Source organism: Aspergillus sydowii (assembly GCF_001890705.1).
Source record: "Aspergillus sydowii CBS 593.65 unplaced genomic scaffold ASPSYscaffold_1, whole genome shotgun sequence".
Lineage (NCBI taxonomy): Eukaryota > Fungi > Ascomycota > Eurotiomycetes > Eurotiales > Aspergillaceae > Aspergillus > Aspergillus sydowii.
Window position 1 is genome coordinate 1,591,190 of NW_024467859.1, and position 14,508 is coordinate 1,605,697.

At 50.1% G+C, this 14,508-nt stretch overlaps 5 protein-coding genes across 5 annotated transcripts; all 5 read right to left on the reverse strand.

Moving 5' to 3' along the window:
• Positions 1–290: 290 nt before the first annotated feature.
• Positions 291–1,172, reverse strand: ASPSYDRAFT_139000 (uncharacterized protein; the record flags this gene model as incomplete). The annotated part of the gene is made up of 1 exon (XM_040840896.1): positions 291–1,172. The coding sequence occupies one exon, from the start codon at positions 1,170–1,172 to the stop codon at positions 291–293; it is 882 nt and encodes a 293-aa protein (XP_040707637.1).
• Positions 1,173–1,993: 821 nt separating this feature from the next.
• Positions 1,994–3,889, reverse strand: ASPSYDRAFT_83875 (Zn(II)2Cys6 transcription factor; the record flags this gene model as incomplete). The annotated part of the gene is made up of 3 exons (XM_040851271.1): positions 1,994–2,866; positions 2,926–3,069; positions 3,125–3,889. 3 exons carry the CDS (start codon positions 3,887–3,889, stop codon positions 1,994–1,996), a joined length of 1,782 nt encoding a protein of 593 aa, XP_040707638.1.
• A 1,239-nt stretch (positions 3,890–5,128) lies between these two features.
• Positions 5,129–7,797, reverse strand: ASPSYDRAFT_268938 (multicopper oxidase). Its single transcript, XM_040844331.1, has 3 exons — positions 7,100–7,797; positions 6,556–7,030; positions 5,129–6,494 (listed from the first exon to the last, which is right to left on the reverse strand). Exons 1-3 carry the CDS (start codon positions 7,356–7,358, stop codon positions 5,405–5,407), a joined length of 1,824 nt encoding a protein of 607 aa, XP_040707639.1. The 5' UTR covers positions 7,359–7,797; the 3' UTR covers positions 5,129–5,404.
• An 857-nt stretch (positions 7,798–8,654) lies between these two features.
• Positions 8,655–9,085, reverse strand: ASPSYDRAFT_141503 (uncharacterized protein; the record flags this gene model as incomplete). The annotated part of the gene is made up of 2 exons (XM_040841152.1): positions 8,655–8,867; positions 8,927–9,085. The coding sequence occupies 2 exons, from the start codon at positions 9,083–9,085 to the stop codon at positions 8,655–8,657; spliced, it is 372 nt and encodes a 123-aa protein (XP_040707640.1).
• A 1,574-nt stretch (positions 9,086–10,659) lies between these two features.
• ASPSYDRAFT_83878 (uncharacterized protein) lies at positions 10,660–13,192 on the reverse strand (the record flags this gene model as incomplete). Its single annotated transcript, XM_040851272.1, has 4 exons — positions 10,660–10,824; positions 10,893–12,838; positions 12,889–12,993; positions 13,081–13,192. 4 exons carry the CDS (start codon positions 13,190–13,192, stop codon positions 10,660–10,662), a joined length of 2,328 nt encoding a protein of 775 aa, XP_040707641.1.
• Positions 13,193–14,508: the final 1,316 nt, after the last annotated feature.

Genomic DNA, 14,508 nt, shown 5'->3' on the forward strand with positions numbered 1-14,508 from the left:
CACTTTGATTGATTCACGCACAGTGGACCGTCTTTTGCACTACCTAAATAATCAGTAATGGGTACACTCGGCTGCCTTCTCCGTTAGTTCTGAACTTCTGGGTTTTTGGCTCAAGTTTCAGGTTGGCACTTGGCAGCGCCTACTGCGACACCGCAGATACTAAAGAAAGAAATAACTTGTACGAAATTCCGTAACGCCTGGAATGAAACAGCCTGAGCGCCACCCCATACAACAGGAGATATCAATCAAAATAGAAACACGCGAAGGAGGAGGGCAAAAATGAACGGAAATCAGCGCGAAGCCACCGTCTTGTCATACTTCTTGTTTACCGCACCCAAAACACACTTGAGAATGCCGTCGGCGTTGAGCACCCTCCCTTCTTCGCCCTTCCAAGGTACTGTATCAACGATGTCTCGAATTCCATCGCTGCTGCGTCTGCGGACAAGCCCATCGTCTAACGCCTCCAAAAACTCCCTGGCATCACGGTCGTCGCCCACCTGGAAGAACTGGATGCCTACCTGCCACGGTGCAGCCTGCACATTGGGGTGATCCAACTTCCTGGCCGCGTTAACAATGACGGCTTCTGCATCGTCTGTGAATACACCATCTGTAATGACAATGATGTTGAGTGGCTTGAGTTCCGATTCCTGGCCCTGGTTGGTCAACTTCGCAAGCTCACGCAGGTAAGGCGAGAGTATATTATGCAAGCGAGTCCCGACTGGGGTAGCCCCGCTGGGTTGGACGGATTTGAAGATCTCGCGGACTCCAGCGGCATCGGTGACATTCAGATAGCCACCTGAGTTTGCAGTCCGACTTGCGCTCTCGCCGCCGAAGATGGAAGAGGGGTGGTTGCGGTGGTTGAGGAAGTAGATATCGATCCCGTCGGAATCGTAGTGAGTGCAGATCGGAGCGATGGCGGCGATGGCATTTTCGGCTTCGCGCCAGCGTTTGCCGCGCATGCTGCTGCTGTCGTCGACGAGGAAGATAGTGTCGAATGCGCTGAGGAACGAGTACTGCGTGTCGTTAGGGACTGATCCTGTTGAGATGGAAGTGCCTGCTGCAGGTGCTGGGTTCGCTAGGACAGCAGCCGTGGCGCTGGAATATGAAGGAGGCGACCAGATGTCAGCCCCAGAGCTATTATTGTCCTGGTATGACTGCTTGTGAATCTGCATCCCGTAGGGCTGAGATTGGATATGCGAGTGCAGGGATCTGGAGGCCCCGGCGGACCTGGGCTGAGCAGGAACCGCGTTCTGTTTCTCTTGCGAAGAATGACAGTTGCCCATGTTTGCAGTTGAGCTTTTAGGAGAAGAAGATGAGAAAAGCTTCCGTAGAGAAGGCATGGAGAATCTAAGTCCTCAGAGTGGTGAATCAAGAGGTACGCAACAGTTGTTGCGTTAGAAAAGTGAAGTCTTCACTGCCCAACCTGGCATGCCTTAGGCTATACTTTATACCAAACTTTGCAAGGCTCTCTCAAGGCGTCCACGGATCATTCATGGTATGATACTGTGGTCAGTTCAAAAACGGATCATGATATTCAATGAAGGGCCTAGATTGTAACCATTTACAAAGAGGGTCCACGCCAACAGTGAAGACTCTTTTGAAAAATTCCAGAAACGCTGAGCCGTCGTGGGCTGTGTGTTATACCAATGGACCTCAAGGCTGAGGGGTGGCTGAGCTGAAGTTTTCCTCGTAAGGCCATATTACCTGAAGTTTGGGATCCAGCCTCGAACAGCCTTGAACAGCATAGCCACGGAAGGTCGGAAAACAAATGCCGTTTGATGACACAATAATTCAACCTTGAGGTGAAACTAATTAATATGGCTCCGTAGTATTATTCCGACCATAAAACTAAATACAAGTGATGGTTCATTATTGCGCCCGACCCCATAACCAGTTCCCATGATGTAAAAGTTAAACACAGCCCTCGCTCAGTCCAAATTCCAAATCCATATGGTATATGCTAAATTCAAGAATAATGGCTCCCACGGTTAAATTAAATGTTCCACGTCCCAATCAATATCCGATTATAAATGCTCGCGTCGCCTGAGGCCCGGAAGATCACACCGTCCTCAGTCTCCTCCATTCCTTCAAACACACCAGCTTCCGATTCTAAGACATCGATAAGAGCCAAGGCTTGGTCGATACCAATGCTGTGCCCGATGAGCCGCAAACAATTCCGGATCCACACACGAAGTGGGTGATCTATTGGCTCTGTGCCCCCAGCAAGCGTCAAGGGCCAGAGAAGGAGCATTCCACCGACATAGCAGTAATTGGTGGGAACAGTGAATGCGGATCCTGGAGCGCCCTCTACACCGAGGTGGTACGCAGCACTGGCACAGATATCACTTGCCAGCTCACGTGTAACATTGCGAATTCGGGCGCAGTGGTTCTGGAGCTCTTTGGACATCGCCATTGTGGGGGAGGCAGCGGAGAGTCGACGGAGACAGCTAAGGATGATTTCGCAAACAATGATCCGCGCGCAGCGGTACTGATTCCACGTGTGACAAATCCATAAATCACGATATACGTGGTACTGTTTGTTGTACGGAAAGGGTTTGTATCCGAACATCTTGACCCATTCCTCGACCGATGAGCAGTCGTAAGTTTTATATAAGAAATCGGGCGGACCCGCCGCTACCCATGCCAGCAACTCTGCTTCCACAGCGTATGCGGCGGACAACGTTTCGTTTGCATCTGTCAGGGTCTTTGAATGGATGATACCCGCCCGCAGGTTGGAGAGTCGTCCGGCTATACATATTAAGCGATCGCAGTAAGCATCTATTTGTGGCCGAAGATACATCGCAATCTTGGTACATTCCAGGAGCGATTCTGGCACTACCATTCCTCTTTGAAGGCAGCTGGTGATCTTTTTATTTTTTCATGGATGTTAGCTCTGCTTGTGGGTGGGCAATGTCCGAGACATACAATCTGAAATCTTAATTGGACGAAGAGCTTGAGCCCTTCCTCACTCTGGAGGTGTTCCGGACCCCGCAATTCGAGCAATGCGGCTGCACCTTTAATGTGGTTCGTCCACTTTTCAATGCTCATTATAGAACGACTCGTGATAACCTGCGGGGCTACCATTAATCTCAACTTGTCAAGTACCTGGGAAAGTCTACCGTACCTCAAAAATAGCCAACAGCAAAACTGCTGACAGTGTTTGATTGGCTTTTGATTCCTTTTCATTACAAACGGCCCGCGTCAAAAGTGTCAGTGCATGGCCATACTCTCGCTCAGCAGCGAGCTCCAGTTCTTTTGATCGTCGCACACGCGAAAGCATAGCCGTCCCCACAGACACAAGCGCGGCCACTTGCGCTTGTTCGCTCGGGGTCGCGCTCGGGTGGCCCGGAGATTTGAGTTCGAAATTCACCATAAAAATCTCCCCGGGCCATACATTATGCCGAAGGAAGTAGTTGACGGCTTCATCTACAGTCAGTTTCCACGAAGGTTGTACCTTCCAGGGCTGATATGCGAGGTCTTGCGCTTGCAGTTGATCCCCGTTGATCAGCTGCATTTCATCGATGTCGTTATATTCAGAGATGTCAGTACTCGTATTTCCCGACGGCGATTGTATCGACGTCGACGGGCTCGCCTTCCCGGCAGACGAGGCCTCGGGGCTGCTGCTGCTGTGCGACACGGGCGGAGATTTCTTGGGGACAGCAGCAGCGGGCTGTTTCTTCTTGGAGCGTCGACCAGATGAACCGGTCTTCGCTTTTCGTACCACCTGTTGGCTTTCATCTCGAAACATAAGTGACAGCTCATCTCGATAGCCGGGACAGGCCCGGTTTCCCTTTGCGCACTGGGAGCAGGTTGGCCGGCCCTGATCGCATCGGATCTTTCGAGATCGGCATTCGCCGCAACCTTTACTTGGTTTACCGCAGAAAACCATCTTGATCTGGGTTGGCGGGGCCTTGCACGAGGTCCGCCGGAGGAATCGGGGAGGGGGAAGCACAATGCAGACGGGGTGCAGTCGAGAGAAGTTACAAGAAAGGGTAAGCAGTGCGAACGCGGGAGTCGGTCGCTAACCAGTGCGGGGATAGCGCCCACTGATTCTCACATCCGAGGTCAAGCCTCAAGAGGTGCCCGCCTCAAGCGGGGGCAAGACACCGCGTCCCCAGGCGAGTCAGTGCTCGAATTGACAAAGTACCAGTCTGTCAGTGGCTGGGTCAGGGGCTTTTCCCCGCCTCAGGCACCGAAAACATTGTTTTGTCCAGCAATTAAGCCCACCGCCAGCTTACCGCCAACTTAATTAGTTCGTTTGTGTGTCTGGAGACTCCCTCAGACATCAGAGAGTGATATAGCCAGTGGCCTACTGAAAGCATCACATTCCGCTTTAATGCGATCCAAAACTCTTTTACGCATTTGATCCATCAAATAGGGATCTCCCCCTCTAGAATTCTACAATGTATTGTCCCTAGATGACCCGGAACTTTCTGCCATGACCCCATGCCCCGCGCTGGCTTTAGTTCTAGCATCTCCAACACCGAGCGGCCATGATGGGTAACTAGAGGCGCAAGAAAGCGCGAAATCAGATAAAACTGAGGACATGAAAGGTGCCAATGATATATGGCACAAGCAGACCATCAACAATGCCTGTGGACTCTACGGTATCCTCCATGCAGTCTGCAACGGCGATACGAGGAATGGTATCCGAGATTGGAACATTCTAAACAGGTCATCAAAAATGAAAATGAAAATGAACGTTCAGAAATCGTGTAACCGAAGAATTCTTATTTCCTCCGAGGACGCACCTGTGACGGTTTACAGAGTACGTGCTGATTGTTCGCAAATTAACCGCATGGGTCCCCAACTCCGCATCTATCTCGTCTGCTCGAAGTATGCGCGCCGTTAAGTCAACTGGAACGCGCCCGCGTCATCGAAGAAGACGTCATTTTAAAAGCCGTCCATAAGCCCATAGCCCAACAAGGCGACTTGGGCAGTCGCCGAAAGCCTCCAGGATGTGGTTGATTTTCGTTATGTTTGCTTTGTCAAGTCCCTACGAATGGCCATCTCTACGGACTGGATGGAGATAAACAGGAACCGGCAATTATGGGAACCAAGGACTGGATGAAGACGTTCTATCAGAAATGGACTCAATGTCATCCGGAGATCTGTTCAGAAGGAAAGGAGGAGAGCTGGAGACCACTTCAGCTTACTCGTGCTAGCACCTCGATAAGTTAAATCCTCAAATAATGGTTGGAATCTTTCGTAGACATTAATATATATGCATGAATATGTATATATGTTGGGTCGTGAATTATAAGTGGTGATATTATCATTTAGAAAGCGTCGTAAACATCGTTAGCTTCATGTAGCTAGTTATATATATATATATATATATACTAAAAACGCAAACGCAGATCATATACATCATTGTATCGACTGGCATTCGAAGTCAATCGCTTTAGTGACGGGATCGCCTTTCCAACCCAGATTTATCCAGCTGATATTCGTCCGGAATTTCGGGCCATTCATCAATCCCATCCAAGAGGGCCAAAGACATTCCTCCGCTCTGGTGTATTTGGATATGGCAATGTAGCAGGAACGCTCCAGGGTTGACGACATGGTAGCGAATCGCCAACCAAGTCGGGCCAGTCGCGGCCGGAGGAGTTGCAAAGGTATCTCGGATCTGGGGAGTTTTGAAATTGAAGTTCTCCGGAATATAGTGCATGGCCTCAGCTACGGAAGAGTAGTTCCACTTCCCATCACCCTGGCCAATGACGAAGAATTTGTTGGAATGTTTGTGGATGGGATGAGGGGGCTGGAGGGCATTCGCCACGTCGAATACTAGGTCAACCCATGTTCCGTTGTGGGTGCCGACGGTGAGGTTCTTGCGACCCGTTTTGGGGTAGAAGAGAAGTGGCGACGCGTCTTCTAAGGCCAGAGGAAAGCTCGAGTTGCCCATGGTCCAGGTATATGATTGATCGAAGCGCTCAAGAGTCAGAACATGTGTTTGAGCCACCCGTGCATGAGCCACATCCTGAGGAGCGAACGGGACGATAGCTGATTCATCCAAAACAGTGTGGGTTGATAGCGTAGGCGCTCCAACAATGTCAATTGAAGGAACTGAGGGCTGCCTCTGGGTTTGAGTGTGGCTACCGTTGTGAATTGTCATCAATGCAGAGCCGTTCAGGATTTGATTGACGCCAGTATTCGCCACGCGAATAGTATAGTCGCCCGCTGGCTTGTCTAGCTTGACTAAGACCGAGTATCGGGCACCGTTGGTGATGGTGATCGCATCCACTAACATGGGCTCGATATATTCTCCATCAACTGCATAAACATACATGGGGTGTTCATCGATTGAGAACGTAATTGTTGAAACGAAAGCCGAGCTGATTAAATCGTAGCTAACGTACGTTTCAGTAGCGTTCGCATAGAGCCGCTCTCTCAAGCCACGGCTCGGTGTGCAACCTGAAAAAACCGATGGAGGAATGGCGCTGATGTTGTGTTTGAAGGTTCCCTGAGCGACTATGTTCGTTGGCGGAAGGCACCTGGCAGAATTCTTAGTCGGCGCTGTGGCACTCTGTGTTTGTTGGGGGAATAGAGCCATACCCAATATCAGTTAAACTTTGGTTTCCGAGAACCCCCCTTTGCTCTTCGGTAGTGTACCTGTCCAGGGTTTGTTTCCCTAGACAACTTACTGATCCCTTACCGTTCACGAGAAGAGCACTCGCACATATTGCATCGCGGCCCATTGCCCTTTCAGCAGCCCAAAGTTCCTCCGAGGTCAGCTGGCGTACATCGGAGAGCATGATTGGGGTAGATCTGCTCTCAGCCGTCTCTAGGGCTTTGAGTTCTCGCGGATCGCTCGAAATTGACGCAAAGGGCCTCTGAACAGATGCAGCGGCAAGAATATGGATCGCACCATAAAGGCCATCCTCCTGCTGACCGCGCTTGTGGGCGTGATAGAAATAACTTCCATGGTTTGTCGCTCTCCATTTATAAAGGAACGATCCCCCGGAGAGGATTGGCCTTTGCGAGAGACCGGGGACACCGTCGGACCACGGAGTACCTTGCTGCTGAATTCCTGGGCCGCATAAAGTGTCAGACATCATCGTACTCCTGCAAAAGGTGGGTTAGGGCTAGCAGAGGTTACCATGGAAGTGGACAGTCGTGGAGAACGGCATGTTGTTGACAACCAGAAACTCGACATCGTCCCCCTGTTTCAACTCCAACGGCGGAGCTGGAAATTGACCATTGGCCAGTATCATCTTACGATGTATGCCTGCGGGTTGCCAGTCTTCCCATGTTAAGTTGACTTGGAATGAAACTGTGTTACCGGTCACCTTCAAGTTTTCGCCATAGCCATAAACAATGGCTACAAGGTAGAGCAGGAGGATGGGCAAAAGACCCATATTGCTGAAGCAAAGAAACAATAAAACTGGGAATATGCAGGGTCAAAATCCGGACAAACTGGGGGACGCTTCGAGAGAAATAAATCCTTTCCTACGAGACACGCTCGACGTGCATGTGGGACTACATGCTGCGAAAAGAAAACTTTCGGCTGTGCAGGACAGCAGCCCTGGCATGCATTTTCCCGCATCGGGCACCTGGTAGCCTGGCTCAGAAATCCATATCTTGGACTTCGACCCATGTTGGGCGAATCGAGTGTGTCGATCTATTGGATTGAGAGCAAGGGCCTTGCCGATCATTTCCCACGAACTGTGGGCTCCCACAACCCAAAGAATCGAAGGAATGTCGTCTGGTCGACAACAGAGGACTAAATTAGCAGCCGGGGTCGCTAGTGGGACGCCGAACATTGAGGCTGAGCTGACAGCTTGGCTTTGGCCTTTGACGGTCGCCGTATGGACATGGCAAAATCTGGCGTGGAAGTCTCACAGCCAATCTTTGATTCATGTCGGGCCCTGACTCCTGGGGGCCTTGCCGTCTTGCAATCACTTGCCTATCACCAGATCCCAGAAAGGAGTGATTCAGCGCTTGAGCTCGCACCGTGCGTCCCAAACCCGCTCTATTTACGAGCGCCCGCTAGTTAGCATGTGGATACGGGATTCAACGTCCCGCGGAGTCGCCCATTGCGAGCACCGCCGTGCAAATCTCGAAGATTGAGGGCTCGAGCTTCTGGAATGTTGAAGCACCAAGAAGAAGACAGCCGCGCGCAAGAAAAAATAGCAGGAAACGCGGAAACACAACAGAGCGATGGGAGGGCGAAGCTAGGCGTGCAGGAGTTGAAATGGATTCTCTGGATTCCGCATAAGCACAGCAGCAATAACCGTCAAGGGAAGGAGATAATTATATGGGCCCCCTTTGATGGTGTTTGTTGAGGGAAGAATGATCGGGCTCCACATCGCCGGACTGGACTGCTGGGCCGCTGCCAGGCTAACTTTTTTGGTGCGATCGATCTGAACCATTCGGATGATCGGATCCAAGATTGCCAATGATTTGCGTGTTTATACGTACCGTCGGAACTACAGATAAAGTCTGAGCGAAGTTTGTCTGAACATTGCATACTTATATTATACAATTCGAAGATAGATAATGAAGCAGAAAGAGACAGTGAAAGGGTTGAGGAAGAAATGATCACTGAAAAGGCATTCTGCGAGGAGGCAAGCGAAAAGAAAACCCGCATTTTGTCAAAGATAAAGCGCCGATGCTATCGAACATGACGTGCATGGGCAGAGTACTAGGAACCCCTAACCGGAAACCACAAGCCAGCAAGGCTCTTTCATCTTCGACCCGGATTCCTCGCTGACAGCGCATTTTCCACGTGGGACAAACTCTGGCGCATCTCCGCGAAGCTTATTGCCCTGAGCTAAAGGCTTTCTCAATTCGCATGGGACCTCTCCACTCCACGCCTGCTCATCTGGAGCCTGGGGAAATGCTTCGATATGAGGTGCCTGGTAAGCCTACACAAGAGTATTGTGAGTAATGGGCTCTTCTGGTTCTATGGAAATAGTCTCCCTACCTGATGAGGACCGAGAGAACGATACTCGTCCAAAAAAAGTTTGTTCTGGAGGTCTTGAAATCCCTCTGCTGACCTCCTGAAGGGGCCACTGAACCCTCTTTTATTTGCGTACGGCATTGGAGGGTAAAAGGGTTGGGACTGCGGAAAATCGTACGGCATGGCCGGAGGAGTGGTATCGAACGGTCTCAAAGGCGGGCTACCAACGTTTCCAGCGGGACGGCCATGGCGCTGATAATAGCCCCCGAACTGAGGAGGCGCTGGGGGACCAGGAGGACCGAAGCCAAATTGCGAGTTGGGACGCCCATCGAAAGCGCCGACATCTTGAGGCGCGTGGAAGGGAGCCGGTAGGTTGCGTGTTGAGAAATTCCCCTGCCTGTGGAGTGAATTGTGCGAGCCAAATGGGGTGCTGCTCTATTCAAACACAAGTTAGTTGCTGATACTCTTCACATCTGAGATAACCGAGTGAAAAGGATAGAACGCAGGGGAGTATACCGAGCTTCTCTGATACCTGTGGCCTTTTCCCATGGCTGGCTGTTTGTGATGATTCTTGTTGATTTGTGCCGGGTATGATGGAAGGAGGATAGAAGAGGGAGGTGCCAGGTGAGACTGAAGTCGAGTTGGTGGTCGCCCACGGGAGTGTATTCGCTCAAATAGCGCAGGCACGTCTGCTGCTGGCTTTATAGTCGAAACTGTCCCCTCCCAGGTGCTTGAAGTCATGAGCTTTAAGGACTAGACAATTGATTCATATGAGAACTGATAGAATTGTCACTGTTGGCTATGTATTTCGCCCTTTGTGGGTAGGATATATGCCGCCCTGGTGTCCCAGTAACGTTAGATGAGGGCCGTGGAAGTAAAAGAAATCTTGAATACGCCGAGTCGCTGTAAACCGACCATATGAGTTCTTTCGCAAAAGCTTAACTAGAAGGTGTTCTGTTCTACGGCGCAGTGGGTTGAACTCAGAGATCAGCCAAAGGGCACATGCTCTCGGGGCCTATCTGGACTTTGACCCAGAGCGTTTGCAAGATAGCCGACGTTAGCTTCAAATACGAAACCGTTTGATACTGAGCTGGTTGTGGACTGAACTGCCTGATTGATTCCATTCTTACGTACATATCTTTTCATCATATGCGCTGCGTCCTTTGTCCGTTTGATAGAGTGAAGAAAGATTTGAAACATGCAAACAACAATGAAATTCTGGGAAATATGTCTCTGCTCAACCCTGCATCCCCCAATACACGATCGCTTTTTCGATCTGGGCGCTTGATAGCAACCCTCCCTACTTCTCCGCCAAACTGGCTGTGTATATGTCGGGCTGTCAAAACGAAAGTGAACCAAGGGTAGGAGATATGGTATAGAAACCAAGTGCCATTAGATCCAATGAGATTTTACGGAAAGCTCTCCAGGGAGAGGGCATCCTTTCGCCTTTTTTTTTTCTTTACTCTTTTTTCTTTACTCTTTTTTCTTTACTCTTTTTTCTTTACTCTTTTTTCTTTTCTTTTTCTTTTTTTTTCGCCCTTTTTTTACCTTTTCGTCTGTTTTTGGTGTTTTGGTGTTTTGTGCGCCAATGGCTGATTCCCTTAGATCTTCAAAGACCGGAGACTTGGTAATAGACCTGAAAGAAAAACAAGAAGAAAGTGACTCAAGACATTGTGATAAGGAGGCGAGCAAAAGAGAGTTGATTCAGCTGTATCTCCATTAGCCTGGCAACTCTGTGAGAAAGTCGAGTCCGTACTCTAGTCCTGCTCAAGTTGGGCCTGAATTTCGATTAGGCTGGTTCTGAGGGTATCCTCAGCCGCCTTCTTCTCCAAGGCCTTCTCCTTTGCAAGTATCTCCGCCTGGATGGTCATTTTATCTAGGCTCTGGTAATCGGCGAGTTGCTGCTGAAGGGTAAGGGCTTGCTAACGTTAATCGTTAGTAAGCCGAAAGCACCATCAAACTAAATTCAAACAAAAGTCAGAACACTTACGCGAATCGCCGTCTCCCTCTCTAGCGAGGTGGACAATTCTCCAACTTTCTTACATAGCTTCGCAATGCAGTCGCGGACCCCCTCCAAATCGAGACAAGTCTTGGCTTCCAGAATCAATGGTGCTTCCTGAGGCATAGAATTAGGTGACCCCGTTAACTTCTGAGACGGCGGAGTCGACAGATTCGGGGCAGTACGCTTGGGTCCACGCGTCAAACGGTGAGGGCTGCCGGTTGAAGCTGTCCGCACATGGGGCCTGCGTGTTTGGGCTTCCACACTGCCCGGTAGAGCCGCTTTCGGAACCGGTGTGGCCTTGGTAAGGGTTGATGTCGTAGGCCGAGCAAAAGATGGCATGGACCCGTCCACAACGCGATTCTGAGGCGCCAAAAGGCGGGGAATTGACGGGGTTGGGGTATTCGGTGATTCAGCCCTAGTTCTGTTGTTCCGGCCGCTTCTATTCCAACCAACTCCACTAGAGAGCCTGGTGGCATATCTGGTCTTTGGTTTAGCGGCTTTCTCATAGTCGTTACAGTGCACATTCTCTTTAGTCGTAGCCTTCACACTGCCAGGAGCTTTGTTTTCGTTCGCAATGGCTGGTCCCTCTGCACCGCCTCGGGCCTTGAAAATGTTACGGAAACTTCCCAATAGGTGGTTGCTTTTCGACTCCGGAAGTCTGCGCTTGTCCAGACCCTGACTAAATTCGCCTTCGCTCGAAGCCAAGGGTGTAATGTCGTTGAAGGTGACATTGCGTTTTAGGTTCGTAGCCACCTTCGCAGACTTACTAGACGCGTCTGCGGGGTTCTGCTCCGAGCCAGAAACACTAGGGAAATCGGATAAGGCTTTTAGTGACGAAGACCTAGGTGGATGGGAACAAATGGTGCTAGTCTTAATCACAGTTTCTGGAGTGGCCATTGGTTCAGGGTTTGATGGCGTGCTCTTGGTCTCAAGCGGTGCCTTTGCTGGAGTGGCCAGCTCAACGCATTTGTTAGAAACCTTGCGTACGCTGGGCACCTGACCCGAAACATATTGATCTGGGATTTTCGGAACCATAGGCTCTACATCAGAGTGTAGGGTTTTTGAGCTTGGAGAGAGAAGACTGCTCAAGCTACTTTTGGTCATAGGTTTGCGTGAAATGGACAACTCTTTACCACTGATGTCCCTTTTTGAAATACTTTCCATAGAGGTTTGTGGACGGCAGGAATTGCGGGAGACCGGAGTACTATCTTTGCCGCTATCAAGACTGATCTTCGAGCCCTGTGTTCCTCTCGATCCAGGAGTAATATCTCTTGGACTTTTGGAGCTTTTCGGGGTGTTTGGAGTGAGCTTTCCCAAGCGTTGGAATAACGAGGGACTGCTCTTTTGAGCTATGTAAGAGCTCGACAACTCCTGCTTAGCTCCTCCCATGATTACTTCCTCAGCGGATGAAGTAATTCTTAGGGTAGGGCCACAGCCACGAGTTTGATTGCCGGAAGGTCCGAGGACGCGCGCGCGATATTCCCCTGTAAAGGCAACGGGTGGCCTTTCCAGGTCGCCGATATCTCTATAATCCCAGGTATCAGACGACGAAATCGACACCGATGAAGATGCTTCAGCGGGCATGGGCCCCGTTCCTTCAGCTGATTCAGATATAAGAGTGGGTGCCTGGTCCGTTGGGGGAGGACGAGGGCCACGAGGCTTGTTAACCAGTCGGATCCCTTTTGGAGACGGCTCATGCTGTGTTTCTTGCGTAGGAACACCTAGCTGTTCGGCGCTACATTTGTGAACGGCAACTGGTATAGAACTACCAGATCTAAGCCCCTTAGCAGCAGATGAATTTCCTACTTGCTTTGGAGCGGCGAAGCGAGGAATACGTGAGCCGGTAGACCCATCATTATTTCTAGGCAAGATTTGAGTCTCAGGGTCTCCAAATGTCCCGGTGCCTGGCGACACGTTTCCACTCTCTGTTATGCCTGTTAGTGTTATCAACTACGCCAGTAAAGTTGTGCGCAGAGGGACTTACTCTGTTGGTTATTACCATCGCCGCGGCAGAGGGAACCAAGATCTGGTGCACTTGCGTAAGCAGAAAGTGAGGTTCGTTTCTTATTTTGGGCCCTAATGAAATCTTCTACTTGAGTCTCATCAGCATTTACACCCCAGTTCGTGGTGGTTTCGCAGCAGAGCGTAGTTCTGGTAGGATAGAGTGGCAACCTACCTTCCTGGCAGCTGCCATGGTCATCAACAGAGACATTGTCGCCCGCACTATTGGTGGCTGCGTGAGTGTCAGCGGCAGGGCTCTCTTCGGAAGAGCCTCGTGCCTGTGACATCTTGGTGATGACGTTCAAGCGTTGACAAGCAGTGAAAGCCCTGGAAGAGGCTGATAGTGTAGTTTAACACGTTGTTTTGGAACGCAAGAAAGCTGAAGGAGGAACAAGAGAAGTGGGTTGGGGAAAAGTGGGAGGGGACGATTGTTTTGTCTGGGGGAAGTGTTGCTGGCAGATAAATACTGTGAATGATTTCTCGGCATCATATTTCAAGAGAGTGTTTGTGTGTTTGGCTTGAAAAGACGACATGGCGACGGCACTAGCCAGTCAATCGCAGGAGAAGGGAAAGGAAGCACAACTCGCATGAGCTCCATTATTCACTGTTCCTGATGTCACAACCCTCCCCGAGGTATCTCCGCACCTAGGATGATACTAACAGAAGAGAGCTTTTCTTCCTTTTGGTGCAAAGATGCGTATATGCCAGGAAAGCACTTGTCATCCATCCGTCCTTTGTATGTATATGCCTGTGTAACCTTGGAGCCATATGGGTTCACCAGTTTGATGTGCACTTGGGACTGACGTTGAGATTTTCCAGGCACCTTTCTATCAAACAAAGCATCATGCTTGAGTTTACCTCGATAATGAATGGCAATAATACCACCGCTGCCTCAGCAATCTGAGCCGACTCATAAGACGTCTTTCGTTGCGCATGATTCTCAAGATCATAACACACTGAGTAGTTTTTATTCCACTTCGTTGGTTCCTTTAAGATTCCCAACCTTGAACGGCATGCTGTATTGGCAGAAAGTTCGAAATTGACGCACGTCCTTCAGATGACGACGTATACGCCACATATCCTTTTGCCCAAGCGGTCGAAATAGAGTGCAGGACATTTGGAGGAGTGCTAAGACTCTCCCTTCCCCAACGAGACCTTGTGGTCGTTCAACTGGCTAACTGGGATTTCCTATGCGCCGAGACCGAGATGCGTTTCTAGACCCGGTAATTTCGAAACAACATTTTGGTCCAATTCGATTCAGATTGTCAGATTACCCGGTCTCTGGATTTGCCAGCTTAGCCACAGCACCGGAGGGGTGCATTTGGTTTGCCTGTCAAAATGATGAGCCATATGTACTTCACGAAGATTCGAGAGAAGGTTGATACTCAGCATACGAATAGATGCTCACTCGACTAGTCTTGGACTGAAGATTCGATTCACTCTCTGGGTACGGCCATCTGTCATTGTCTGCTTCATCACCAGCACGAGGCTGTGTTTGTCCAAGCTTGTTTTGCCCAAGCTTGTATCTTCCAGATATCTGGATGCCATTCATGGCTGGAGCGCATTGAGTATTTTAGATGAAGTGTTTACTGGAACAAAGGCA

What these genes read in the sequence shown, in the direction of transcription:
- ASPSYDRAFT_268938 (XM_040844331.1), bottom strand. Translation starts at nt 7,358, where the DNA reads ATGGGTCTTTTGCCCATCCTCCTGCTCTACCTTGTAGCCATTGTTTAT. An exon ending in CACGACTGTCCACTTCCATG is followed by an intron (nt 7,031 to 7,099) that starts GTAACCTCTGCT and finishes TATGCGGCCCAG; the next exon opens with GAATTCAGCAGCAAGGTACT. An exon ending in CAAAGTTTAACTGATATTGG is followed by an intron (nt 6,495 to 6,555) that starts GTATGGCTCTAT and finishes GAATTCTGCCAG; the next exon opens with GTGCCTTCCGCCAACGAACA.